This window comes from Oncorhynchus tshawytscha, linkage group LG11, assembly GCF_018296145.1.
Source record: "Oncorhynchus tshawytscha isolate Ot180627B linkage group LG11, Otsh_v2.0, whole genome shotgun sequence".
NCBI classification, from domain to species: Eukaryota; Metazoa; Chordata; class Actinopteri; order Salmoniformes; family Salmonidae; genus Oncorhynchus; species Oncorhynchus tshawytscha.
In genome coordinates this window covers 40,740,817-40,768,316 of record NC_056439.1, presented here as the reverse complement: position 1 = coordinate 40,768,316, position 27,500 = coordinate 40,740,817, and the positions used below count along the sequence as shown (strand labels likewise).

Sequence of the window (27,500 nt, the reverse complement as noted above, 5' to 3'; positions counted from 1 at the left end):
CAGTTGTGTTATGACAAGGTAAGGGTGGTAAACAGGAAATAGCCCTATTTGTTAATAGGCCTGGTTTGCGCTTATTGGGGCTATAATTTGTTTTTCAACTGGACAATGACCCCAAAAACACCTCCAGGCTGTGTAAGGGCTATTTGACCAAGAAGGAGAGTGATGGAGTGCTGCATCAGATGACCTGGCCTCCACAATCACCCAACCTCATCCCAATTGAGATGGTTTGGGATGAGTTGGACCGCAGAGTGAAGGAAAAGCAGACATCAAGTGCTCAGCATATGCGGGAACTCCTTCAAGACTGTTGGAAAAGCCTTCCTCGTGAAGCTGGTTGAGAGAATACCAAGATTGTTCAAAGCTGTAATCAAGGCAAAGAGTGGCTACTTTGAATAATTGAAAATATAAAACATATTTTGATTTGTTTTAACACTTTTTTGGTTACTACATGATTCCATATGTGTTATTTCATAGTTTTGATGTCTTCACTATTATTCTACAATGTAGAAAATAGTAAAAATAAAGAAAAACCCTAGAATGAGTAGGTGTGTCCAAACTTTTGACTGGTACTGTAATCATTTGTATATGACAAATAAACAAACTGGAAATCCTAACTCAACTCTGGTTCTGGAGTAACAGGGAAACACAGGGCAGCCCATTTGTGTTCCACTCCAATACTAGCATAGCCAGTTGACTAGTTCTGGTTCTGGAGTAACAGGGAAACACAGGGCAGCCCATTTGTGTTCCACTCCAATACTAGCACAGCCAGTTGACTAGTTCTGGTTCTGCACAGCCAGTGAAGTTCTGGTTCTGGAGGGAAACACAGGGCAGCCCATTTGTGTTCCACTCCAATACTAGCACAGCCAGTTGACTAGTTCTGGTTCTGGAGTAACAGGGAAACACAGGGCAGCCCATTTGTGTTCCACTCCAATACTAGCACAGCCAGTTGACTAGTTCTGGTTCTGGAGTAACAGGGAAACACAGGGCAGCCCATTTGTGTTCCACTCCAATACTAGCACAGCCAGTTGACTAGTTCTGGTTCTGGAGTAACAGGGAAACACAGGGCAGCCCATTTGTGTTCCACTCCAATACTAGCACAGCCAGTTGACTAGTTCTGGTTCTGGAGTAACAGGGAAACACAGGGCAGCCCATTTGTGTTCCACTCCAATACTAGCACAGCCAGTTGACTAGTTCTGGTTCTGGAGTAACAGGGAAACACAGGGCAGCCCATTTGTGTTCCACTCCAATACTAGCACAGCCAGTTGACTAGTTCAATTATTATCCTTTGGAAGAAAACATCATCATTCTGAACATGTTCTCAGAATCTTTCGACTTAGAAGTACATCTCATGTAAGAGGCTAAGAAGTATTATTTATATGGGCACAGGTGTGCAAGTGTATGGATGTAACAAAACAATGCCCCCCTTGGTATTTGAGAAACGCTGGTGTAAAGCTCTCCTGCCGGAACACAACAGACACAGTCAGATGTTTGAAAAAGTTTTATTTATGCAGGAGACACAGTCATTGTCCTCCTCCCAGCGATTGTTTTCACTAAACAGATTAACTTGTCGTCTGACGATTGCTGCAATCCTCATGTCATTGAAAGCCGGCCAACTTGGCAAGCTACCCATACGCCATACGTCTGTCCCCTCAGCGCGGGAATCTTGCGACACACACAGACATACACACACACACACACACACACACACACCAGGATAATGAAGACAAAAGAACCCAGGCGTACCCAAGGACACACACTTTATACCATAATACAGTCGAATCATTATAGAGGCACAGGCCTGTCGTGTAGAACAAGAGCAGTACACACAGCGGCCATTTTATATACTCTACCTGAACACAGGTGGAGGGAGCAGGGCATGTTGTACACAGCTAATTACCCCCCCCCCTCTCTCTGTGTCTATCTCTCTCTTCCCTCACCCCCTCTCTCTTTCTCTCTGAGTCCTCTGTCTCCCTCCCTCTCTCTCTCGCTCTCTTTAATTCTTCCTTTGTGTGTGTGTGTGTGTTCTCCAGGTGTGTTGTGATGGTGTGGTCTACACCAGTAAACCTCTACACCTGTGCTGTGAGGGGCGTTACCTGCCCTTACCAAACTCCTCCCACACTCTGTGCTGTGGTGGGAAGCTCCTCCCACCTCTCCCGGATCACCAATGCTGTGGAAGATACTACATTCCTGTGGCGACCGGTGAGTGCCCATAGTACATCATTTAGCAAAATCTATAGTTGTTCATGTTCTGCCTCACAAGAAAACCATATATATCGTTTCCATCTGTTTCAGTTTCACTTCTCTTCAAAATGTTTTGGGAAATAAACTGTTTACAGTGTTTGAAACTTAATCACAATGTTTTCTTACCTTACCAACAAAACAAACTTACAGATTACTGCTCCTCCTCCTCTTATTCCTCCTCCTCCTCCTCTCCCCCAGGTGAGGTGTGCTGTCTTGACCCGGGACAGGGACGTGTGTCGGTGGGGGTGGGTGACGCTTGCTGTGGGCAGGTGCCTTACTCCCCATCAGGGGGGCAACTGTGCTGTGGAGGGCTGCTCCATGACGGCTACAGGTCCCAGTGCTGCGGCAGCACAGTCATAGAGGATTCCCTGGTCTGCTGTGGAGATGCAGAGAGAGGGATGCCATACACACCTTTAACAGGTGACAGATTTACACAAGCTACGCCATACACACCTTTAACAGGTGACAGATTTACACAAGCTACGCCATACACACCTTTAACAGGTGACAGATTTACACAAGCTACGTCATACACACCTTTAACAGGTGACAGATTTACACAAGCTACGTCATACACACCTTTAATTACACAAGCTACGTCATACACACCTTTAACAGGTGACAGATTTACACAAGCTACGCCATACACACCTTTAACAGGTGACAGATTTACACAAGCTACGTCATACACACCTTTAACAGGTGACAGATTTACACAAGCTACGTCATACACACCTTTAATTACACACACCTTTAACAGGTGACAGATTTACACAAGCTACGCCATACACACCTTTAACAGGTGACAGATTTACACAAGCTACGTCATACACACCTATAACAGGTGACAGATTTACACAAGCTACGTCATACACACCTATAACAGGTGACAGATTTACACAAGCTACGCCATACGCACCTTTAACAGGTGACAGATTTACACAAGCTACGTCATACACACCTTTAACAGGTGACAGACAGTCATACACACCTTTAATTACACAAGCTACGTCATACACACCTTTAACAGGTGACAGATTTACACAAGCTACGTCATACACACCTTTAACAGGTGACAGATTTACACAAGCTACGTCATACACACCTTTAACAGGTGACAGATTTACACAAGCTACGCCATACACACCTTTAACAGGTGACAGATTTACACAAGCTACGTCATACACACCTTTAACAGGTGACAGATTTACACAAGCTACGTCATACACACCTTTAACAGGTGACAGATTTACACAAGCTACGTCATACACACCTTTAACAGGTGACAGATTTACACAAGCTACGTCATACACACCTTTAACAGGTGACAGATTTACACAAGCTACGTCATACACACCTATAACAGGTGACAGATTTACACAAGCTACGCCATACACACCTTTAACAGGTGACAGATTTACACAAGCTACGTCATACACACCTTTAACAGGTGACAGATTTACACAAGCTACGTCATACACACCTTTAATTACACAAGCTACGTCATACACACCTTTAACAGGTGACAGATTTACACAAGCTACGTCATACACACCTTTAACAGGTGACAGATTTACACAAGCTACGCCACACACACCTTTAACAGGTGACAGATTTACACAAGCTACGCCATACACACCTTTAACAGGTGACAGATTTACACAAGCTACGTCATACACACCTTTAACAGGTGACAGACACGATACACACCTTAACAGGTGACAGATTTACACAAGCTACGTCATACACACCTTTAACAGGTGACAGATTTACACAAGCTACGTCATACACACCTTTAACAGGTGACAGATTTACACAAGCTACGTCATACACACCTTTAACAGGTGACAGATTTACACAAGCTACGTCATACACACCTTTAACAGGTGACAGATTTACACAAGCTACGCCACACACACCTTTAACAGGTGACAGATTTACACAAGCTACGCCATACACACCTTTAACAGGTGACAGATTTACACAAGCTACGTCATACACACCTTTAACAGGTGACAGATTTACACAAGCTACGTCATACACACCTATAACAGGTGACAGATTTACACAAGCTACGTCATACACACCTTTAACAGGTGACAGATTTACACAAGCTACGTCATACACACCTTTAACAGGTGACAGATTTACACAAGCTACGTCATACACACCTTTAACAGGTGACAGATTTACACAAGCTACGCCATACACACCTTTAACAGGTGACAGATTTACACAAGCTACGCCATACACACCTTTAACAGGTGACAGATTTACACAAGCTACGTCATACACACCTTTAACAGGTGACAGATTTACACAAGCTACGCCACATATTAAATACACAGGCTAGTCAAGAAAGAGCCGTCGATTTCCGACATTTGAAAAGGTCCTGAGGACGTTGATTTATGCCTTCATCAGCACTCACCCTAAAACAGTTCACAGTTCTCTAGCAAGCAGAGTACTTGATGATACTTAATGGGCACAGCGCATTCTTTTTTATTATAAACTGGGTGGTTCGAACTCTGAATGCTGATTGGTCGACAGCCATGGTATATCAGACCGTATACCACGAGTATGACAAAACATTTATTTTTACTGTTCTAATTACATTGGTAACCAGTTTATAATAGTAGTAAGGCACTTCTGGGGTTTGTGGTATATTGTCCGTATACCACACCCTCTTGGAGCTAATTGCTTAATTCATTTGTTTTAAGCTTTCCCCAATCCATAGCCCTAACTTTAACCACTGGGGAATTAATACCTAAACTTAACCCTTTGAGTTGTTTCTGTTTTAACCTAGTAACTACACGGAATTAACCCTGTAACCACGCAGAATTAACCCTGTAACCACGCAGAATTAACCCTGTAACCACGCAGAATTAACCCTGTAACCACGCAGAATTAACCCTGTAACCACGCAGAATTATTTGGTCAAAAATCGACGTCCATCCAATTACGGCAAATTCCGAAGTGAAACTATGAAATCAGGTTGAAATACAACACACATACACACACCTATAACAGGTGAGAGATTTTCACAAGCTACGACACACAAACACACACAATACATGTCTGTCCTACCCACATCCACGTTACACTTCCCCAAAAAGTTTAGGCTGGGTCCTCAGTGACTTTAGAATGACACTGGGAAGAGAGGTGGCAGATATAGGGGAGGAGAGTTGGAGAAAGAGGGGGAAGGGTGGAAGAGAGGGACTTGCTCTCTTTTGGGGTCGTCTCTCCCCTGTGGTGTCTCTGAGCGCAGGCACCCAGGCACAGATGGGCAGGGGGGGTGTGTGTGTGTGTGTGTGTGTGTGTGTGTGTGTGTGTGTGTGTGTGTGTGTGTGTGTGTGTGTGTGTGTGTGTGTGTGTGTGTGTGTGTGTGTGTGTGTGTGTGTGTGTGTGTGTGTGGGGTGTCACACAGTGTCAGACATCTTTGTCACGGCAGATGATAGAGCGGGCAAGGGATGGCACTGGCGAGGGCACTGCCAAGCACTCTGCAGGAAACACACACACACAATTCACACACACATTCACACACAGCAGGGTACACTCTGCAGGAGTCAAAGTGCACACATTGCCAGACTTGGACACGGCACACTATTTATCACACAACATATAAACAAGGACCCCATAAGGATGTGTTGTATAGTGTCATTAGTCTCTCTCCTCACAAATGCTCTTTATATTGTACTGTACCATAAAGGACTCAGAGGTGCTCAAGTCCTTTCTGAACCAGGTAACAGGCGTGCTAAGTTAAACCATGAGGAAACCATTTCACTAAATGTCCAATGGAATGTTTTGATTGCCTGTTTTCTGCCAAATGAACAGAATTCTCAACAGTGAAGACATATGCTGTGATCAATTCCTGAGTCACATATTGCAATATCTTACTTTAATACCCACTTCCCCTCTCTTCCCTCCTGTATTCCATCTTTCATTCGCATTATCTTGCTGGAGTGAGCATATGCTCTTCCTCCTCTTCCTTCCTCCTCTTCCTTCTTCCACTCTTCTCCTCCCTGCTCTCCTCTTCCTTCTCCTCCTCTTCCTCTTCTTCCACCACCTCTACTCCCCTTCCTTCCCCCCTTTCCTCTCCTCTCATCTCTCATTAGCGTTAGCTCTCACAGTGAGAACATATGGTATGATGGATAGTTGGGCTAGCTCGGTTAGCGATGCTAAAGGCCATTTGCCGGGTGCCTGCACTGTTGGAGGGCCCGGGGCCGCCGCTCCAGCCCCGTCCTGAGCGTCTGCTGCTCCCTGCCAAACACACACACACACAGACACACGCACGCAGACACACACACACACACACACACACACACACACACACACACACAGCAACACTTATTATAGGACGGGCTACTTAACCTTGGCAACAACACTTTCAACGACACTCCGAAGGATTCGTCCTCAGCAGGACATAGCTGCTGAGAAGTTCATGTTCAGTTAACCTTCCCTACTTTTGGAAGTTTTACCAGAATTACCTATTTGATCTGTTTGTGTGACTGTGGAAGAGAATAGTAAAGTGAGAGAGGACAAAGGCAGCTAATCCAAATGAATTTTAATCAAGAAAAGAAAGAAAGAAAGAAAGAAAAAGAAAGAAAGAAAGAAATAGTGGGGGCTTAGGAAAGAGTAAAGAAAAAGATAGAGGTAGAGTGGAGAGGGATGGAGAGAGAGAGAGAGAGGGAGAGAGAGAGGAGGGGAGAGTGAGGGCTCCCTGTGTCCGTGTGAAGGGTGTCCTGCGGTGGCCAGCTGATAGGCGATAGAGGGTGATGTGATTATCAGGTCCCTGAAGTGCGATCTATCACACATTACACTCTACTCTGTCAAGAACCATACACACCCTCCACGGGGGAACAGCAATGCTGGGAGACAGGCTGTCTGCCGGCTCACACAAACACACACACACACATACAAATGTGAGTATCCTCGGAGCAGGGCTATTGAATTTGAGCCGGGGGAAAAAGGGAAATTAAAAAGGTGAAATAGAATAAAAGAGGAAAACAAAATGTGATCAGTTTAACCTGTTCAAGGTAATGTGATATAAACAGCCACATCAGCCATATATTTCATGTATTTATTTAACCTTTATTTAACCATGCCAGTAAGTTAAGAAACTGCCCTCATGTTCAACAACTGCCTGTCCAAGATTCCAAAATACAGCAAGGAACACATAAACATGGATAACACGATAGTTGAAATACGTGAGTACAAGCATGGTAAATATCATCCATACAAAAGCAGTAGCGTAGTGGGATTATATGACCTGGACTGACTGTGTGGTTATGAACTATCATTCACATACACTCTCCAGGTCACCACCCTCTATAAAACTCTACAGCAGGGTAGAGAGAAAGATGAAAGGCAGAAAACAAACTCCAATCCCTGTTTTAATACTGCAGTTATCTTACATTAAAACAGATTTAGTGTAACAGCAGGTTGCAGTCAGGAGAATGACAGTAAACAGACGTTTAGTGTTTAAAAGACCACAATAATGCTGTAGTATATGTAATATTAGCCTATCCATTAGTTAGTGGGTTTGTTTGAGGATAAAGAACTGTTGGGTCAGTCTTCAGTTTATGTTACATAAAAATGTTGATCCTTACTAACAGCAAGTTGGAGTGTTTGGGGTGACAGACAGCAAACATGTTAGTCTGTCATATTTCCAGACTAATACAGTATCAGACTCCTCTCTAGAGCCACTTGATTTACTTTAGTTTGTTTTGTTGTTTGGAGGATGAAGATAGTTCCGGACTCACGGCTGTTTGGCCTCCCAGAGCTCCTAACCCCTTATGAGTCACTGCCTTGCTGTGTGTGCCCCTCTCTAACCCACCCCCTTCTCACCCTTCCTTAAGTCGCTACTTCCCCTAACTCTTCCCCCTCCGCCTGTGTGCTGTGTGCACCAGCCCAAACGTTCAAGGGCAATTCTGAATATCCCTTTTCACCGTTTAAGTGTTAAAAGCCTCTCGGTCCGGGGGTGTTATGTCAACGCGGCGCATCATCAGCCGGGTGACGGAAACGGCTGTGATGATGCTAAAAGAAAGGAGGAAAAAAACATAATAAGCAAATATGTTTTTCAAGGACACCGTGACCATTTGCTGGAGGAAATTATCCCTGTAGTTAAGAGCTGAGCCTGACGAGATGAAGCTGGGTGTGTGAGGTGGTGATGCGCGTGCATTTTATGGTGTATTTGTGTGTGTGTGTGTGTGTGTGTGTGTGTGTGTGTGTGTGTGTGTGTGTGTGTGTGTATGTGTGTATGTGTGTATGTGTGTATGTGTGTGTGTGTGTGTGTGTATGTGTGTGTGTGTGTGTGTGTGTGTGTGTGTGTGTATGTGTGTGTATGTGTGTGTGTGTGTGTGTGTGTGTGTGTGTGTGTGTGTGTGTGTGTGTGTGTGTGTCGCCATGCTTAATCATCCCTCACATGAATGTCCTCGCATTGTTCTGCCAAAACTCTCACATCAGCACTGGGGACCAATCGACAGACGAACAGACAGTACGTCCTAAACAAGCGTCGTCTATCTGGGGTGTTTTAAAAGACGGAGTGGAGGCTGAACAGATGAAGACATTTCCTTTTAATGTGTTTATGATGATGTCTTTTCTATTGAGTTACCTTAATGGCCTTAACCATCCTCCAGCCATTACATTAGCACCTAGCTGTTAGCTGCTAGCTGTTACCTGTTGTGTTGGAGACCCAGGGTTAGAGTTGGGCTGTGGATTCAGTCAAACACTAATTACTAAGTAGTGGGGAAAGTGTAGGGAAAGCTCTGGAACTGAAGCTAGTGACTTGTAATGTCATTACAACTTAATTGGAGTCCACCAGTGACCAACTTAATTGTTTGGACATGATTGATAAAAAATATAAAAACACTTGTCTATATAATGTCCCACAGTTGACAGTGGATATCAGAGCAGAACCTATACCATGAAGTCCAAGGAACTGTCCGTGGAGTCTGAGGGATCAATAGTGTCCACATCAACAACAAACTAACATGGTCCAAGCACACCATGACAGTCGTGAAGCGGGCACGACAAAACCTATTCCCCCTCAGGAGACTGAAAAGATTTGGCATGGGTCCTCAGATCCTCAAAATGTTCTACAGCTGCACCATTCTACAGCTGCACCAACAGCTGCACCACTGCTCGGCCTCCGACCACAAGACACTACAGAGGGTAGAGCGAATGGCCCAGTACATCACTGGGGCCAAGCTTCCTGCCATCCAGGACCTCTATACCAGGCAGGTCCTACCACACGGCAAGCGGTACCGGAGCGCCAAGTCTACTTCCAAGAGGCTTCTAAACAGCTTCTACCCCCAAGCTATAAGACTCCTGAACATCTAGTCAAATGGCTACCCGGACTATTCACATTGCCCCTCTCCACACCACTCTCTGTTGTCATCTATGCAAAGTCACTTTAATTAACTCTACCTACATGTACATACTACCTCAACTAACCGGTGCCCCTGCACATTGACTCTGTACGGGCACATCCCTGTATATATTATTTTTTACTGCTCCTCTTTATTTACTTGTTACTGTTATCTCTTATTCGTATCCATCATTTTTTAAACTGCACTGTCGGTTAGGGGCTCGAATGTAAGCATTTCACCTGTTGTATTCGGAGCATGTGACTAATAAAATTTGATTTGATTAGATCTCAGAGAGAATTGTGATGAGACATACAGTGGGGCAAAAAAGTATTTAGTCAGCCACCAATTGTGCAAGTTCTCCCACTTAAAAAGATGAGAGAGGCCTGTAATTTTCATCATAGGTACACTTCAACTTGCTTGTTTGTAGGTGACCAAATACTTATTTTCCACCATAATTTGCAAATAAATTCATTAAAAATCCTACAAATCCTACAATGTGATTTTCTGGATTTTTGTTTCTCATTTTGCCTGTCATTGTTGAAGTGTACCTATGATGAAAATTACAGGCCTCTCTCGAACAAACTGAGCAACCGGGCAAGAAGGACCTTGGTCAGGGAGGTGACCAAGAACCTAATGACCACTATGACAGAACTACAGAGTTCCTTGGCTGAGATGGGAGAACCTGCCAGAAGGACAACAGTCTCTACAGCGCTTCACCAATCTGGGCTTCATGGGAGAGTGGCCAGACAGAAGCCACTCCTGAGTAAAAGGCACAAGACGGCACGTTTGGAGTTTTCAAAAAGGCACGTGAAAGACAAAATATTCTGTTGTTTAATGAGACAAAAATGTAACTATTTGGCCTGAATACAAAGCGCTATGTCTGCAGAAACCCAGGCACAGCTCATCGCCCATCTAACACCATCCCTACCGTGAAGCGTGGTGGTGGCAGCATCATGCTATGGGGATGCTTTTCAGCGGCAGGGACTGGGAGACTGGTAAGGACAGAGGGAACAACGAATGGAGCCAAATACAGGCAAATCCTTGATGAGAACCTGATTCAGAGTGAAAACTACCTTAGACAGGGGTGACGATTTACGTTCCAACAGGACAATGACCCAAGCATACAGCCAAAGCAACGCTGGAACAGCGTCAGAACAAGAATGTGAAAGTCCTTAAATTGGCCCAGCCAAAGCCCAGACTTGAATGCCATTGGAAATGTATCGCCGCTCTCCATCTAACTTAACAGAGTTTAAGAAAATCTGATATGATGATGAAAATCCCCAAATCCAGTGACAGACATACCCAAAGTATTGAGTTAGGGGTGTGACTACTTATTTAAATGAGATTAGATATTTCTGTATTTCATTTTCAATAAATTATCGAAAACAATTCTACAAACATGTTTAAACTTTGTCATTATTGTGTGTAGATGGGTGAGAAAAAAATATTTTCAATCCATTTTTAATTCAGGCTGAAGCACAACATAACTGCCTCCTTATTTTTCAAGCATGGTGGTGGCTGCATCATGGTATGGGTATGCTTGACATCAGCAAAGACTGGGGAGTTTTTCAGGATGAAAAGAAACAGGTTGGAGATAAACACAGGCAAAATCCTAGTGGAAAACCTGATTCAGACTGCTTTACACCAGACACTGAGAGAGGAATTCAACTTTCAGCAGGATAATAACCTACAACACAACGCCAAATCTACTCTAGTTGCTTACCAAGAAGACAGTGAATTTTCCTGAGTGTCCAAGTTACAGTTTTGACTTTTGATCTGCTTGAAAATCTATGTCAAGACTTGAAAATATTGCACAATACAGGTGTGCAAAGCTCTTATGAGTCTTACCCAAGAAGTCTCACAGCTGCAATCGCTGCTAAAGGTGTTTCTAACATGTATGGACGCAAAACTGAATACATTTCAACTCTATATCTGACATGGTACAGGGGTCTTCTTTTTTAAACCCATAACCATGTGTGTAAGGTATATATTTTGTTTCAAAATAGATGTGTTTAAGACTACCAAGAAACACTCTGTGTGACCCTGATTCAGCCCACTGCAGTAAAAGGTTAATCCCATTTTGTACCACAGTAAAATGTAAAGAATTCCAAGTGGGGTGTTTACCTTCTGTAGGCACTGTACACAAACACACACACACACTTGAGAGTGCATCTGTGAGGGGCGATCAATACAGTCTCATGTTCAGGGTCTTTTTACCTGTGCTTCACCTGCTTCCCCTCTCGCTCTCTTTCACACTCTCCCTATTTCTCCATCCCTCTCTCCATCGCTATCTCTATCACTCCCTCTATCAGAGAGAGGTTCAGATGTAGGATCTTCATTTGAGCCAGTTTGCTACAGCAGGAAAATAATGGACATTTTTGTAGGGTTAATATATTTTTCTTTAAGGAAAATCAAGTCTTAAATGTCATAGTGGATTACAAACTTACAAACTTTAGAAGCCTGTTTAAAACTAAAATACACTACAAGTTTGCGTTTCCTGCTGTGCTGGGGAATTCTCAGTAGCAAAAGAGTGATCAAATGAAGATCCTACATCTGTATAAGCACATGGACAGGTGCCTGCTGTGTGTCTCTAGGGGATGGTCCTCGGGGACTGGTGTAAACTGCCGGCCCAGCTTTTCTGTCATGTCACACACAAACACACCGTGTGAGAAAGTCAATTCAATCTGATTTCATCACAGCACACAGTGCATCCTCCCAGGAGGTGGTGTGTGTGGGGTTTGGTGTGTGGCTTATCCACAGTCCCCCCGGTAATGCAGAGTACACAGGAATATGAATATAAGAGTGAAACTCTCTGTTATTGAATAACGTTACCAGTGCTATTCCTGGATCGTAAAAAGTGCTTGTTCCGTGCCGTGTCTGTGACTTTGAAAGTGTGTGTGTGTGTGTGTCGCCATGCTTGTGTGTGTGTCGCCATGCTTGTGTGTGGACCTGTATGCATGTGTATAAAGTTAAACGGGGGGCTAATATATTCAGGTATTTAAAAGTGTTTTGTTTGTTTTAAGTTGGGGTTTAGTAGCCGAAAGGCTAGCGTAATCCACGACACACATTTTTATCAGTTGTTCATTGCAGGCTAAATATTTACTTCTCATTAAGTGAATGAACCTTAATTCACACTGCCTAAGCACCTTCTGTCGGCACGAGTCCCCTGCGCTCTAATGAATGTATGCAAATCCATCATCAATCTGAAGATTAGCTACAGCGCTGTGCTGTGCAATGCTGTGTGTGTGTGTGTGTGTGTGTGTCTATGTGTGTGTCTGTGTGTGTCTATGTGTGTGTCTGTGTGTGTGTGTGTGTGTACAGAGAGATTGTGTTTCTGTTGAAATACTGATATGAAAATAACTGAAGTTTAGCTTTAGAGGAGATGTCAGACTAGAGTACCTTCTCTATGTCCCTCTTTCTCTCTCTCTCTCTCTCTCTCTCTCTCTCTCTCTACTGCTTGGTTGGAAGGTGAAAGGGATGGAAAGAGGATGGAGGGAAGTGGAAGAGGAGAAGGGGGAGGTAGGAAAGGACAGATGGATGGAGGGGTTTTGAACAGTCACTGTAAGCATCATTATTACTTTATTATTTCTCTATGTTCTCTCTGTATTGTGGGGAAGGGCCCGTGACTAAGCATTTCACTGTTAGTCTGCACCTGTTGTTTTACCAAGCATGTGACCAATACAATTACATTTGATTTGACCAGGTCACAGTATCAAAGTTCACATTTCCCTGAGGAAGGAATGTGAAGAGGAAGGGAGGGAGGTGGTAAAGATGATTAAACACCCTGTAAATAGCGGAGGGCATCCGGAAGGGAAGTGGAAGAGAAGATAGGACAGGGACGTGTGTGTGTGTTGTGTGTTTGCATGCGTGTGTGTGTGTGAGGGTTGCTGCTGCTGGAGAGGAGAGGAGAAAGCTATTTTGGAAAACTGTTGAGCTGTTTATTTGCAAGTCATTGAAGCTGAAGTGATGCGCCCTGGGAATCGCCACCGAGCCCCGCTCCGCAACAGCTGCCGTCCCTAAGTGAGTTAGCGCACGTCAGACATCTTTATGTCACGACGGCCCGTGATTTATGCCGCATCGCTCGGCAGAGCCACAGAGCCTGCACGCGGCAGCAAGAGAGAATCAGCTGAAGCCATCCGTTTGGCGGCTGAGTGAAAAGAGCGCGTGGATTAATGGCTCTGTCAGAGTTTATCTGCGCAAAGAACGAACACTGATTAGATTATTAAGCAATTAGCCATTTATCACCGTGGAACTAGGTAGCTGGGTAATTAAAGTTGTGGTGGTTTACCCACGGAAAGAACGTACCACTCACACAATATTACAGTCACTACCACAGATATCTGGAACTATAGGAAGAACACAGGACTCACACACTGTTACAGTCACTACCACAGAGATCTGGAACTATAGGAAGAACACAGGACTCACACACTGTTACAGTCACTACCACAGATATCTGGAACTATAGGAAGAACACAGGACTCACACACTGTTACAGTCACTACCACAGAGATCTGGAACTATAGGAAGAACACAGGACTCACACACTGTTACAGTCACTACCACAGATATCTGGAACTATAGGAAGAACACAGGACTCACACACTGTTACAGTCACTACCACAGAGATCTGGAACTATAGGAAGAACACAGGACTCACACACTGTTACAGTCACTACCACAGAGATCTGGAACTATAGGAAGAACACAGGACTCACACACTGTTACAGTCACTACCACAGATATCTGGAACTATAGGAAGAACACAGGACTCACACACTGTTACAGTCACTACCACAGATATCTGGAACTATAGGAAGAACACAGGACTCACACACTGTTACAGTCACTACCACAGAGATCTGGAACTATAGGAAGAACACAGGACTCACACACTGTTACAGTCACTACCACAGAGATCTGGAACTATAGGAAGAACACAGGACTCACACACTGTTACAGTCACTACCACAGAGATCTGGAACTATAGGAAGAACACAGGACTCACACACTGTTACAGTCACTACCACAGATATCTGGAACTATAGGAAAAACACAGGACTCACACACTGTTACAGTCACTACCACAGAGATCTGGAACTATAGGAAGAACACAGGACTCACACACTGTTACAGTCACTATCACAGAGATCTGGAACTATAGGAAGAACACAGGACTCACACACTGTTACAGTCACTATCACAGAGATCTGGAACTATAGGAAGAACACAGGACTCACACACTGTTACAGTCACTATCACAGAGATCTGGAACTATAGGAAGAACACAGGACTCACACACTGTTACAGTCACTATCACAGAGATCTGGAACTATAGGAAGAACACAGGACTCACATACTGTTACAGTCACTACCACAGAGATCTGGAACTATAGGAAGAACACAGGACTCACACACTGTTACAGTCACTACCACAGAGATCTGGAACTATAGGAAGAACACAGGACTCACACACTGTTACAGTCACTACCACAGAGATCTGGAACTATAGGAAGAACACAGGACTCACACACTGTTACAGTCACTACCACAGAGATCTGGAACTATAGGAAGAACACAGGACTCACACACTGTTACAGTCACTTCAGAAGTCTAGAACTGCAATATAAAGGGGTTCTGTGCTCTGTCAGTTGCTACAGAGGTATGGAACTAATATAGAGGGTTCTGTTAGAACCACTACAGGTTTTATGACTAGTGCAGTAGTAGTTATGTTAGTATAACTAGAGGACATTAGCTCAGTACAGTAGTAGTTATGTCAGTATAACTAGAGAACATTAGGACAGTACAGTAGTAGTTATGTCAGTATAACTAGAGGACATTAGGACAGTACAGTAGTAGTTATGGCTGTATGACTAGAGGACATTAGGACAGTACAGTAGTAGTTATGTTAGTATAAATAGAGGATATTAGCTCAGTACAGTAGTAGTTATGACAGTATAACTAGAGGACATTAGGACAGTACAGTAGTAGTTATGGCTGTATGACTAGAGGACATTAGGACAATGCAGTAGTAGTTATGGCTATATAACTAGAGGACATTAGGACAGTACAGTAGTAGTTATGTCAGTATAACTACAGGACATTAGGACAATACAGTAGTAGTTATGGCTATATGACTAGAGGACATTAGGACAGTACAGTAGTAGTTATGGCAGTATAACTAGAGGACATTAGGACAATACAGTAGTAGTTATGGTTATATGACTAGAGGACATTAGGACAGTACAGTAGTAGTTATGTCAGTATAACTAGAGGACATTAGGACAGTACAGTAGTAGTTATGTCAGTATAACTAGAGGACATTAGGACAGTACAGTAGTAGTTATGGCTATATGACTAGAGGACATTAGGACAGTACAGTAGTAGTTATGGCAGTATAACTAGAGGACATTAGGACAGTACAGTAGTAGTTATGGCTATATGACTAGAGGACATTAGGACAATACAGTAGTAGTTATGGCTATATGACTATATGGCGGGGGCGGGGGCGTATGTCTTATGGCCAACGTGACATGGTGTGATGAAAGAAACATACAGGAACTCAAATCCTTCTGTTCACCTGATTTAGAATTCCTCACAATCAAATGTAGACCGCATTATCTACCAAGAGAATTCTCTTCGATTATAATCACAGCCGTATATATCCCCCCCCAAGCAGACACATCGATGGCTCTGAACGAACTTTATTTAACTCTCTGCAAACTGGAAACGATTTATCCGGAGGCTGCATTCATTGTAGCTGGGGATTTTAACAAGGCTAATCTGAAAACAAGACTCCCTAAATTTTATCAGCATATCGATTGCGCAACCAGGGGTGGAAAGACCCTGGATCATTGTTACTCTAACTTCCACGACGCATATAAGGCCCTGCCCCGCCCCCCTTTCGGAAAAGCTGACCACGACTCCATTTTGTTGATCCCTGCCTACAGACAGAAACTAAAACAAGAAGCTCCCACGCTGAGGTCTGTCCAACGCTGGTCCGACCAAGCTGACTCCACACTCCAAGACTGCTTCCATCACGTGGACTGGGAGATGTTTCGTATTGCGTCAGACAACAACATTGACGAATACGCTGATACGGTGTGCGAGTTCATTAGAACATGCGTTGAAGATGTCGTTCCCATAGCAACGATTAAAACATTCCCTAACCAGAAACCATGGATTGATGGCAGCATTCGTGTGAAACTGAAGGCACGAACCACTGCTTTTAATCAGGGCAAGGTGTCTGGTAACATGGCTGAATACAAACAGTGCAGCTATTCCCTCCGCAAGGCTATCAAACAAGCTAAGCGCCAGTACAGAGACAAAGTAGAATCTCAATTCAACGGCTCAGACACAAGAGGTATGTGGCAGGGTCTACAGTCAATCACGGACTACAGGAAGAAACCCAGCCCAGTCACGGACCAGGATGTCTTGCTCCCAGGCAGACTAAATAACTTTTTGCCCGCTTTGAGGACAATACAGTGCCACTGACACGGCCTGCAACGGAAACATGCGGTCTCTCCTTCACTGCAGCCGAAGTGAGTAAGACATTTAAACGTGTTAACCCTCGCAAGGCTGCAGGCCCAGACGGCATCCCCAGCCGCGCCCTCAGAGCATGCGCAGACCAGCTGGCCGGTGTGTTTACGGACATATTCAATCAATCCCTATACCAGTCTGCTGTTCCCACATGCTTCAAGAGGGCCACCATTGTTCCTGTTCCCAAGAAAGCTAAGGTAACTGAGCTAAACGACTACCGCCCCGTAGCACTCACATCCGTCATCATGAAGTGCTTTGAGAGACTAGTCAAGGACCATATCACCTCCACCCTACCTGACACCCTTGACCCACTCCAATTTGCTTACCGCCCAAATAGGTCCACAGACGATGCAATCTCAACCACACTGCACACTGCCCTAACCCATCTGGACAAGAGGAATACCTATGTGAGAATGCTGTTCATCGACTACAGCTCGGCATTCAACACCATAGTACCCTCCAAGCTCGTCATCAAGCTCGAGACCCTGGGTCTCGACCCCGCCCTGTGCAACTGGGTACTGGACTTCCTGACGGGCCGCCCCCAGGTGGTGAGGGTAGGCAACAACATCTCCTCCCCGCTGATCCTCAACACTGGGGCCCCACAAGGGTGCGTTCTGAGCCCTCTCCTGTACTCCCTGTTCACCCACGACTGCGTGGCCATGCACGCCTCCAACTCAATCATCAAGTTTGCGGACGACACAACAGTGGTAGGCTTGATTACCAACAACGACGAGACGGCCTACAGGGAGGAGGTGAGGGCCCTCGGAGTGTGGTGTCAGGAAAATAACCTCACACTAAACGTCAACAAAACTAAGGAGATGATTGTGGACTTCAGGAAACAGCAGAGGGAACACCCCCATCCACATCGATGGAACAGTAGTGGAGAGGGTAGCAAGTTTTAAGTTCCTCGGCATACACATCACAGACAAACTGAATTGGTCCACTCACACAGACAGCATCGTGAGGAAGGCGCAGCAGCGCCTCTTCAACCTCAGGAGGCTGAAGAAATTCGGCTTGTCACCAAAAGCACTCACAAACTTCTACAGATGCACAATCGAGAGCATCCTGGCGGGCTGTATCACCGCCTGGTATGGCAACTGCACCGCCCTCAACCGTAAGGCTCTCCAGAGGGTAGTGAGGTCTGCACAACGCATCACCGGGGGCAAACTACCTGCCCTCCAGGACACCTACACCACCCGATGCTACAGGAAGGCCATAAAGATCATCAAGGACATCAACCACCCGAGCCACTGCCTGTTCACCCCGCTGTCATCCAGAAGGCGAGGTCAGTACAGGTGCATCAAAGCTGGGACCGAGAGACTGAAAAACAGCTTCTATCTCAAGGCCATCAGACTGTTAAACAGCCACCACTAACATTGAGTGGCTACTGCCAACACACTGTCAATGACACTGACTCTACTCCAGCCACTTTAATCATGGGAATTGATGGGAAATGATGTAAATATATCACTAGCCACTTTAAACAATGCTACCTTATATAATGTTACTTACCCTACATTGTTCATCTCATATGCATACGTTGATACTGTACTCTATATCATCGACTGCATCCTTATGTAATACATGTATCACTAGCCACTTTAACTATGCCACTTGGTTTACATACTTATCTCATATGTATATACTGTACTCGATATCATCTACTGTATCTTGCCTATGCTGCTCTGTACCATCACTCATTCATATATCCTTATGTACATATTCTTTATCCCCTTACACTGTGTATGACAGTAGTTTTTTTTTGGAATTGTTAGTTAGATTACTTGCTCATTATTACTGCATTGTCGGAACTAGAAGCACAAGCATTTCGCTACACTCGCATTAACATCTGCTAACCATGTGTATGTGACAAATAAAATTTGATTTGATTTGATTTGATTTGATGACTAGAGGACATTAGGACAGTACAGTAGTAGTTATGGCTATATGACTAGAGGACATTAGGACAGTACAGTAGTAGTTATGGCAATATAACTAGAGGACATTAGGACAATACAGTAGTAGTTATGTCTATATGACTAGAGGACATTAGGACAGTACAGTAGTAGTTATGGCTATATGACTAGAGAACATTAGGACAGTACAGTAGTAGTTATGGCTATATGACTAGAGGACATTAGGACAGTACAGTAGTAGTTATGGCTATATGACTAGAGGACATTAGGACAATACAGTAGTAGTTATGGCTATATGACTAGAGGACATTAGGACAGTACAGTAGTAGTTATGGCTATATGACTAGAGGACATTAGGACAATACAGTAGTAGTTATGGCTATATGACTAGAGGACATTAGGACAGTACAGTAGTAGTTATGGCAGTATAACTAGAGGACATTAGGACAATACAGTAGTAGTTATGGCTATATGACTAGAGGACATTAGGACAGTACAGTAGTAGTTATGGCTATATGACTAGAGAACATTAGGACAGTACAGTAGTAGTTATGGCTATATGACTAGAGGACATTAGGACAGTACAGTAGTAGTTATGGCTATATGACTAGAGGACATTAGGACAATACAGTAGTAGTTATGGCTATATGACTAGAGGACATTAGGACAGTACAGTAGTAGTTATGGCTATATGACTAGAGAACATTAGGACAGTACAGTAGTAGTTATGGCTATATGACTAGAGGACATTAGGACAGTACAGTAGTAGTTATGGCTATATGACTAGAGAACATTAGGACAGTACAGTAGTAGTTATGGCTATATGACTAGAGGACATTAGGACAGTACAGTAGTAGTTATGGCTATATGACTAGAGGACATTAGGACAGTACAGTAGTAGTTATGGCTATATGACTAGAGAACATTAGGACAGTACAGTAGTAGTTATGGCTATATGACTAGAGGACATTAGGACAGTACAGTAGTAGTTATGGCTATATGACTAGAGAACATTAGGACAGTACAGTAGTAGTTATGGCTATATGAATAGAGGACATTAGGACAGTACAGTAGTAGTTATGGCTATATGACTAGAGGACATTAGGACAGTACAGTAGTAGTTATGGCTATATGACTAGAGGACATTAGGACAGTACAGTAGTAGTTATGGCTATATGACTAGAGAACATTAGGACAGTACAGTAGTAGTTATGGCAGTATAACTAGAGGACATTAGGACAATACAGTAGTAGTTATGGCTATATGACTAGAGAACATTAGGACAGTACAGTAGTAGTTATGGCTATATGACTAGAGAACATTAGGACAGTACAGTAGTAGTTATGGCTATATGACTAGAGAACATTAGCTAGTCATGCTTGAGAGTGACAGATGAAGACGAGCAGCGAGCAGAGAAAGGCTTTGTTCTTCCCTCCTTTAGAACATTTTGAGATGAACAGAAGCCATTTTTCCATTTTAACCATGATAGTCAAGGTTAGGGTGTCATGGCAGAGAGACATCACACGTCTTTGTCACAGATACCAGCTCAGGATACAGGCGTATCCCTCCCCCACACTTTAACATTCGACATGCAGCAGCAATGGGGAATAATATTATTGCGGAAAACATCTTTAATGTCCTACATCGTTCACATTCACGATATCCGTTTAATTCTCCGTGTATGTCGTCACCCGTCCTTGGTGGAGATCCCATATCTGTTTATTTAACCTTTCTTTGTGTGGAGGTGTGTGTCTCTGCTCGCTGTGGTGGAGTCATGTCAGGTGGAGGGTCCATGCTGGTCCAGTCAAACTGCATTACAAGCACTGCCATTAGAGAGAGGGAGGGACAGAAAGAGCGAAACAAAGATAGTATGTGAGCGAGGGAGGGAGGAAGAGAGAAAGAGAAAAGGAGAGAAAGCTAGGGAGAAATAGGAAGAAGAATAGAGGGATGAAGAGAGTAAGAGAAGAGGCTGACGGACAATGAGCAGAGGAGCGAGGGTTGAAGGGTAATGGTGGTGGACGTGTGGCAGCAGGCAGGCTCAGCAACACGCAAACTACACAAATGACGTACACAACGCACGTGTCACAGTTTTGACAACACATTTCAGGGAGTCCCAGGGAGGATGTCTACTGCCACAGAAAGTTAGATACACTGGGATACACACACACAGTCACGCACACACACACATGCACAGACACACAGACAGACACACACACAGAAGAAGACACTTTATTTTGATTTGGTTAAGATGGTTAGTTTCGGTGTCCTTTTTCCACACATTTGAACTAACGCTTCACTGATTGTGTGTGTGTGTGTGTGTGTGTGTGTGTGTGTGTGTGTGTGTGTGTGTGTGTGTGTGTGTGTGTGTGTGTGTGTGTGTGTGTGTGTGTGTGTGTACCCCAAGGTCTGTCCTGCTGTGGGGAGGACTATTTGAACTCCTCCACATCGCTCTGCTGTGTTGGCCATGATGGTTTTCCTAGAATGCATCCTGCTGGTAACGGAACGGTTCATCTGCAGTGCTGCGGGTCAGAGGTCATCAACCAGGAAGAGGAGTGCTGTAACGGAGTGGGCTACAACCCCCACAGACATGTGTGTGCTGACAGAGTGTCATCTGGACTAGTGAAGGAGGTAAGGAGGCAGAGTCATCTGTCTATGACTCTGTGTAGGGGGTGGGGAGGTTGTATCTGTAGTAGTGTACATACTATACTGTATGTGTCTCTACCTGACTTCTAGAAATAGTTTGGCATTTATTGTATTATCAATCATTATTCATGTAATCATTATTCATGTAATCATTATTCATGTAATCATTATAAATACAAAAGTATGTGAACACCCCTTCAAATGAGGGGATTTGGCCATGACAGCCTCACCCGTTCTTGACAGATGTGTAAAATCGAGCGCACAGCCATGCAATCTCCATAGACAAACATTGGCAGTAGAATGGCCTTACTGAAGAGCTCAGTGACTTTCAACGTAGCAACGTCATAGGATACCACCTTTCCAACAAGTCCAACAAGCCCTGCTAGAGTGAGTGGTGTGAAGCTCGCCGCTATTGGACTCTGGAGCAGTGGAAACACTGTCTCTGGAGTGATGAGTCACGCTTCACCATTTGGCAGTCTTACGGGCGAATCTGGATTTGGCGGATGCCAGGAGAACTCTACCTGCCCATCTGCATAGTCCCAACTGTAAAGTTTGTAAAGTTTGGTGGAGGAAGAATAATAAATCTTAACGCTACAGTTTACAATGACAGTTTACAATGACATTATAGATGATTCTGTACTTCCAACTTTGTGGCAACAGTTTGGGGAAGGCCCTTTCCTGTTTCAGCATGAAAATGCCCCCATGCACAAAGCGAGTCATGATCGGTGTGGAAGAACTTGACTGGCCTGCACAGAGCCCTGACCTCAACCCCATCTATCACCTTTGGGATGAATTGGAACGCCGACTGCGTGCCAGGCCTAATCACCCAACATCAGTGCCCGACCTCACTAATGCTCTTGCAGCCAGTCCCCAGATCAATGTTCCAACATCTAGTGGAAAGCCTGTTATAGCAGATAAGGGGGGACCAACTTCATATTAATGCCCATGATTTTGGAATGAGATGTTCGATGAGCAGGGGTCCACATACCTTTGGTCATGTAGTGTATATTGGACTGTGTGGTAGCCATGTGGGATGACAGCAGGTCTGAATGTATATCTATATCTATATATCTGAACACACACACACTCCTCAGGAGTCAGGGACCTGAGCCATAGCCCATTTATCAGTTGCTCCCAGGCTGTGATAGTGTGTTCCTATCCCAGCATGAGAGCAAGAAAGGTAAGAGGAGAAGAAGAGAGAGGAGAGTACTGGGGAGGAACTGTCATTATCTCCTAATGATGTCATTAAGACAGCAGCCGCGCTACACACACACACACACATGTTCACATACATGGCTTCCTGAAGAAACCAACCGGTATATACATACCATACCATGGCTTAGTTACAGTTAATGGTAACAGACAGAAACACACATACTGTATATACAGTCATATGAATACTAGACACAGTGAAATACAAATATGGATCAGAAGTACCCACATGGATAGGAGAAGGATATTTTAGGCTTAGAGGTTATGGTTAGTGTTAAAATTTGGGTTAGGTTTAGGGTTAGGAGTTAGACTTAGGTTCAGGGTTAGTGTTTGAGGTTAGGGTTAAAGTTAGGTTAAGGGTTAGGAGTTAGACTTAGATTCAGGGTTAGTGTTTGAGGTTAGGGTTAAAGTTAGGTTAAGGGTCAGGGTTAGGGGTTAGGGAAATAGGATTTTGAATGGGAATAAATTGTTAGGTCCCCACAAGGATATTAAAACAAATGTTGTGTGTGTGCATTCTGTATGTCTAACTGCAGTGTGTTGTCTCCTTTCCAGGCCCAGTGTTTTCCCAGTACTCTGTGTTCAGTTTCTGCTGCCTCCACAGCCTACTGTGGGTCCTGTTCCTTCAACCTGTCTCTCTACATCTGTACCTGGGTCCTCACTACACACACACTCCACACCACACACACACATGAAACCACAACGCTAAACTCACCGCAAACTACACACTCACTCATGACCTCACACACCCCCCTGACCTCACACACCCCCCTGACCTCACACCCCCCCATGACCACACACACTCCTTTGGAACAGTCTGATCCAGCCCTCTGCTCCTCCCAAGAAGATTTGATCTACAGTGGAGTGGCCAATAGATACAGCTACACAGGTATGACTACTGGCCAATAGATACAGCTACACAGGTATGACTACTGGCCAATAGATACAGCTACACAGGTATGACTACTGGCCAATAGATACAGCTACACAGGTATGACTACTAGCCAATAGATACAGCTACACAGGTATGACTACTAGCCAATAGATACAGCTACACAGGTATGACTACTGGCCAATAGATACAGCTACACAGGTATGACTACTGGCCAATAGATACAGCTACACAGGTATGACTACTAGCCAATAGATACAGCTACACAGGTATGACTACTGGCCAATAGATACAGCTACACAGGTATGACTACTGGCCAATAGATACAGCTACACAGGTATGACTACTAGCCAATAGATACAGCTACACAGGTATGACTACTGGCCAATAGATACAGCTACACAGGTATGACTACTAGCCAATAGATACAGCTACACAGGTATGACTACTGACCAATAGATACAGCTACACAGGTATGACTACTAGCCAATAGATACAGCTACACGGGTATGACTACTAGCCAATAGATACAGCTACACAGGTATGACTACTGACCAATAGATACAGCTACACAGGTATGACTACTAGCCAATAGATACAGCTACACGGGTATGACTACTAGCCAATAGATACAGCTACACAGGTATGACTACTAGCCAATAGATACAGCTACACAGGTATGACTACTAGCCAATAGATACAGCTACACAGGTATGACTACTGGCCAATAGATACAGCTACACAGGTATGACTACTGTACATTACATTCAACACTACAACTTCATTAGCACCCTCAGTGGTTATTTAGAGTAGCTTTAGTCTTGACCAATCAGAAACAACCTTACTAAGCAAGTTGTAGCTGTGGCAACAAATAAATGATTGTGTAAATTCATGTGACATTGGAGACCAATGCATATTCCATGACATTCCACACTCACACTAACACGTGCTGAAACAGCTGCTTGTTTGCTAACTGCTGTAAGTCTCCGGTGGGTGGTGTCGTGGGCCTGCGAGCACCTCTGTATCATTACAACTTTAAGATGGCCATTTAAACACCACTTGAGGTCTCACTCTTATTTATCTGGCCGGAGTGAGGGAGTGAGTGAGTGAGTGTGTGTGTGTGTGTGTGTGTGTGTGTGTGTGTGTGTGTGTGTGTGTGCGTGTGCGTGTGTGCGTGCGTGTCTGCGTGTGTACTCTTTCTGCACATTATTTATTTGGTTAGTTACGTCTGTTTAATCAAGACTAATGGTAGTTTGCGGGGTGGAGGGTGTGTGAGTGTTGGCATTGTGTGGAGGAAAGGAGAAGAGAGTGATTCTAGTCAACGCTGTGACACCATCTGGGCAGAGGAACATAAAGCTGTCGCTGCCCCGCCATCCACCAGATGTTTCACACACACACACACACACACACACACACACACATACACACACACACACATACACACACACACACACACACACACACCAACTCAAACTGCAAACACACACAACGCTTTCATACCACAGAAACACATGCAAACACCTCATACACACATCTTACACACCACACATCCACTACTAACCTCAGTTTAACCACATACACTTAAGATAAAAATGAGCCATGTTGGCTGCAATGCAAACTAATGATTAAAATCACCAATGTCCGGGTTTCACAGAAATACAAACACAACATTGCCACGAGAGATGGGCAATATGGACAAGAAGTCTAATTGCGATCAATGTAACTGTTTTACTCGATAAAGATAAATACAACAATACATTTTACTTTACATTAGCAGCAGGGCTCTAGAGAATTATTTTCCAGTGCCAAGTAAGACAACTGAGATGGTAGCCTATGATTAAAAAGGTCAGCTATTTCATGAAACATATCCAGGGAATTCATGATAGATATTTTAATGTGCAACCTGTCAAAATAGGATCCAGAATGATTAGATGTATTACTTATGATCAAATAATGTTTTTACAACAATCTACAGGAACGTTGTGTAGTAAAATCACTGAAAATGACTGACATGAGCAAAATTCTTGTGTAAGAGGAAGGCGATGTCGGTGCCTGTAATTTTGGGATTATCGTCCCAGCTCTAATACACAAACACAGCATTGCAAATAGTGTCCAGGGTATACTGCTCTAAACTGGGACTTGTATTAATGCTGGCATGGGACTTTGTTTATAGCCACTGCTCTTGCTAACAGAGGAAACGTTTGCGTTTGCTTTCCGTAAAGCTCTCCTGTGAGGGATCTATCTCACATATGTTCACAGTCAAGATGTACGCATAAGGAGTACTTTTGACTGTGTGTGTGTGTGTGTGTGTGTGTGTGTGTGTGTTTGAGTGTATACTCCCCATGAGACAGCATAACTTGACTTTTACGGTCATGTTGCTGAATCTTTTATATGGCCTTTTTTGTACTGCTACTTTCTGTGTAATGTGTCTTCACTATTGGCCACTGATTCTGGTTATGACCTGGTTATTACTTGGGTATTACTGTTTATAACTGGTTATAACAATATTCCCAGACTCAGACTTGGAGCCTTATACCACCTATGAGTACAGAGTATCGGCCTGGAACAGTTATGGGCGTGGCTACAGCAACGTCACTGTGGTGACAACCAATGAGGACACGCCCTGGGGAGTGGCCCCGCCCCACTGGAGTCGCCTAGGCGACCGTGATGACGTCGTACAGCTACATTGGCAGGCTCCCGCCAAGCCCAATGGTAAGCTTCGACAACACAGAACACACACACACACACACACATTTGTGCTTTCTCATTGGTCTGTTTCCCGTTCCACCAGGTGACATCAGCCACTACGTGGTGCTGCGTGACGGACAGGAGCGTTACCGAGGAGATGAGAGGAGCTTTACAGATGTGGGTGGGATCCGTCCGTTCCAGGAGTACGGGTACTGGCTCCGGGCCTGTAACACCGCCGGCTGCACCGACAGCTCACAGGTGGGCCGCCTCACCTCTAAACTCTGACTTGTTGACCCTTCAACACTGACCTGTCAATGTGCTGCATGACACAGGATGTGCCTGAATAGGATCCTCTTTAGCCTGGCCCAAACTAGTGCACTATATAGGGGACAAAGTGCTATTTCAGACAAAGCCACGTTCCCATATTCTTCACCTCAGAGGTCACATGGTTCTGCCTTCTTCCCTCTAGTTCATATCTACTTCACCCCTGACCTGGGATGTGTTCAGGAAGGTGAAACATTCAGAACTGCATTACATAAAGACACTACTGTTGGTTAACCTCGTCAAGAGAAGGGAATTGTGTCTGTTCTATTAGCTTCCATTTCTAATTCTATCTTCAAGGCTCTGATGGTTTCATGCACCTGAGTGTGAAGTTAAGTCTATTTTACAGTAGTGGAACACTTCATTTTACACTAGATTATCCCTCAATATGACCGCCTCTTGATGACTGTAAAGATAATCAGGGCCCCCCCCCCTAGGGTCCCCCCCCCCTAGGGTGTCTCTTGTTTGCGTTTGTGGTTGTGTTCACGTGTGTATCTTATGTTTCATTATGAAGTGTGTTTATGTAGATTAGGTTAAATGTGTTATGGTTGATTTCCTACAGACAGAGACAAGGATAACATACCATGACCTATAGTGTAGGCAGTGAAAAGCATGGTGCGGTGTATTCATGTCTGAACCCATGTTATTTGGCCAGTTGGGCTCTCTCTTTATTTCTCTCTCTCTTCC

At 44.2% G+C, this 27,500-nt stretch overlaps 1 protein-coding gene across 1 annotated transcript in view; it reads left to right on the top strand.

Annotated features, from left to right (window-relative positions):
- The window catches only part of ush2a (Usher syndrome 2A (autosomal recessive, mild)), a 456,140-nt gene that overhangs the window by 321,846 nt on the left and 106,794 nt on the right, over positions 1 to 27,500 (top strand). The window contains exons 56-61 of the mRNA XM_042330430.1: positions 2,028 to 2,196; positions 2,437 to 2,658; positions 21,465 to 21,688; positions 23,468 to 23,801; positions 26,319 to 26,516; positions 26,596 to 26,750. Of these exons, the coding sequence (XP_042186364.1) occupies positions 2,028 to 2,196; positions 2,437 to 2,658; positions 21,465 to 21,688; positions 23,468 to 23,801; positions 26,319 to 26,516; positions 26,596 to 26,750 (1,302 nt within the window). The remainder of the gene's footprint in view (positions 1 to 2,027; positions 2,197 to 2,436; positions 2,659 to 21,464; positions 21,689 to 23,467; positions 23,802 to 26,318; positions 26,517 to 26,595; positions 26,751 to 27,500) is intronic.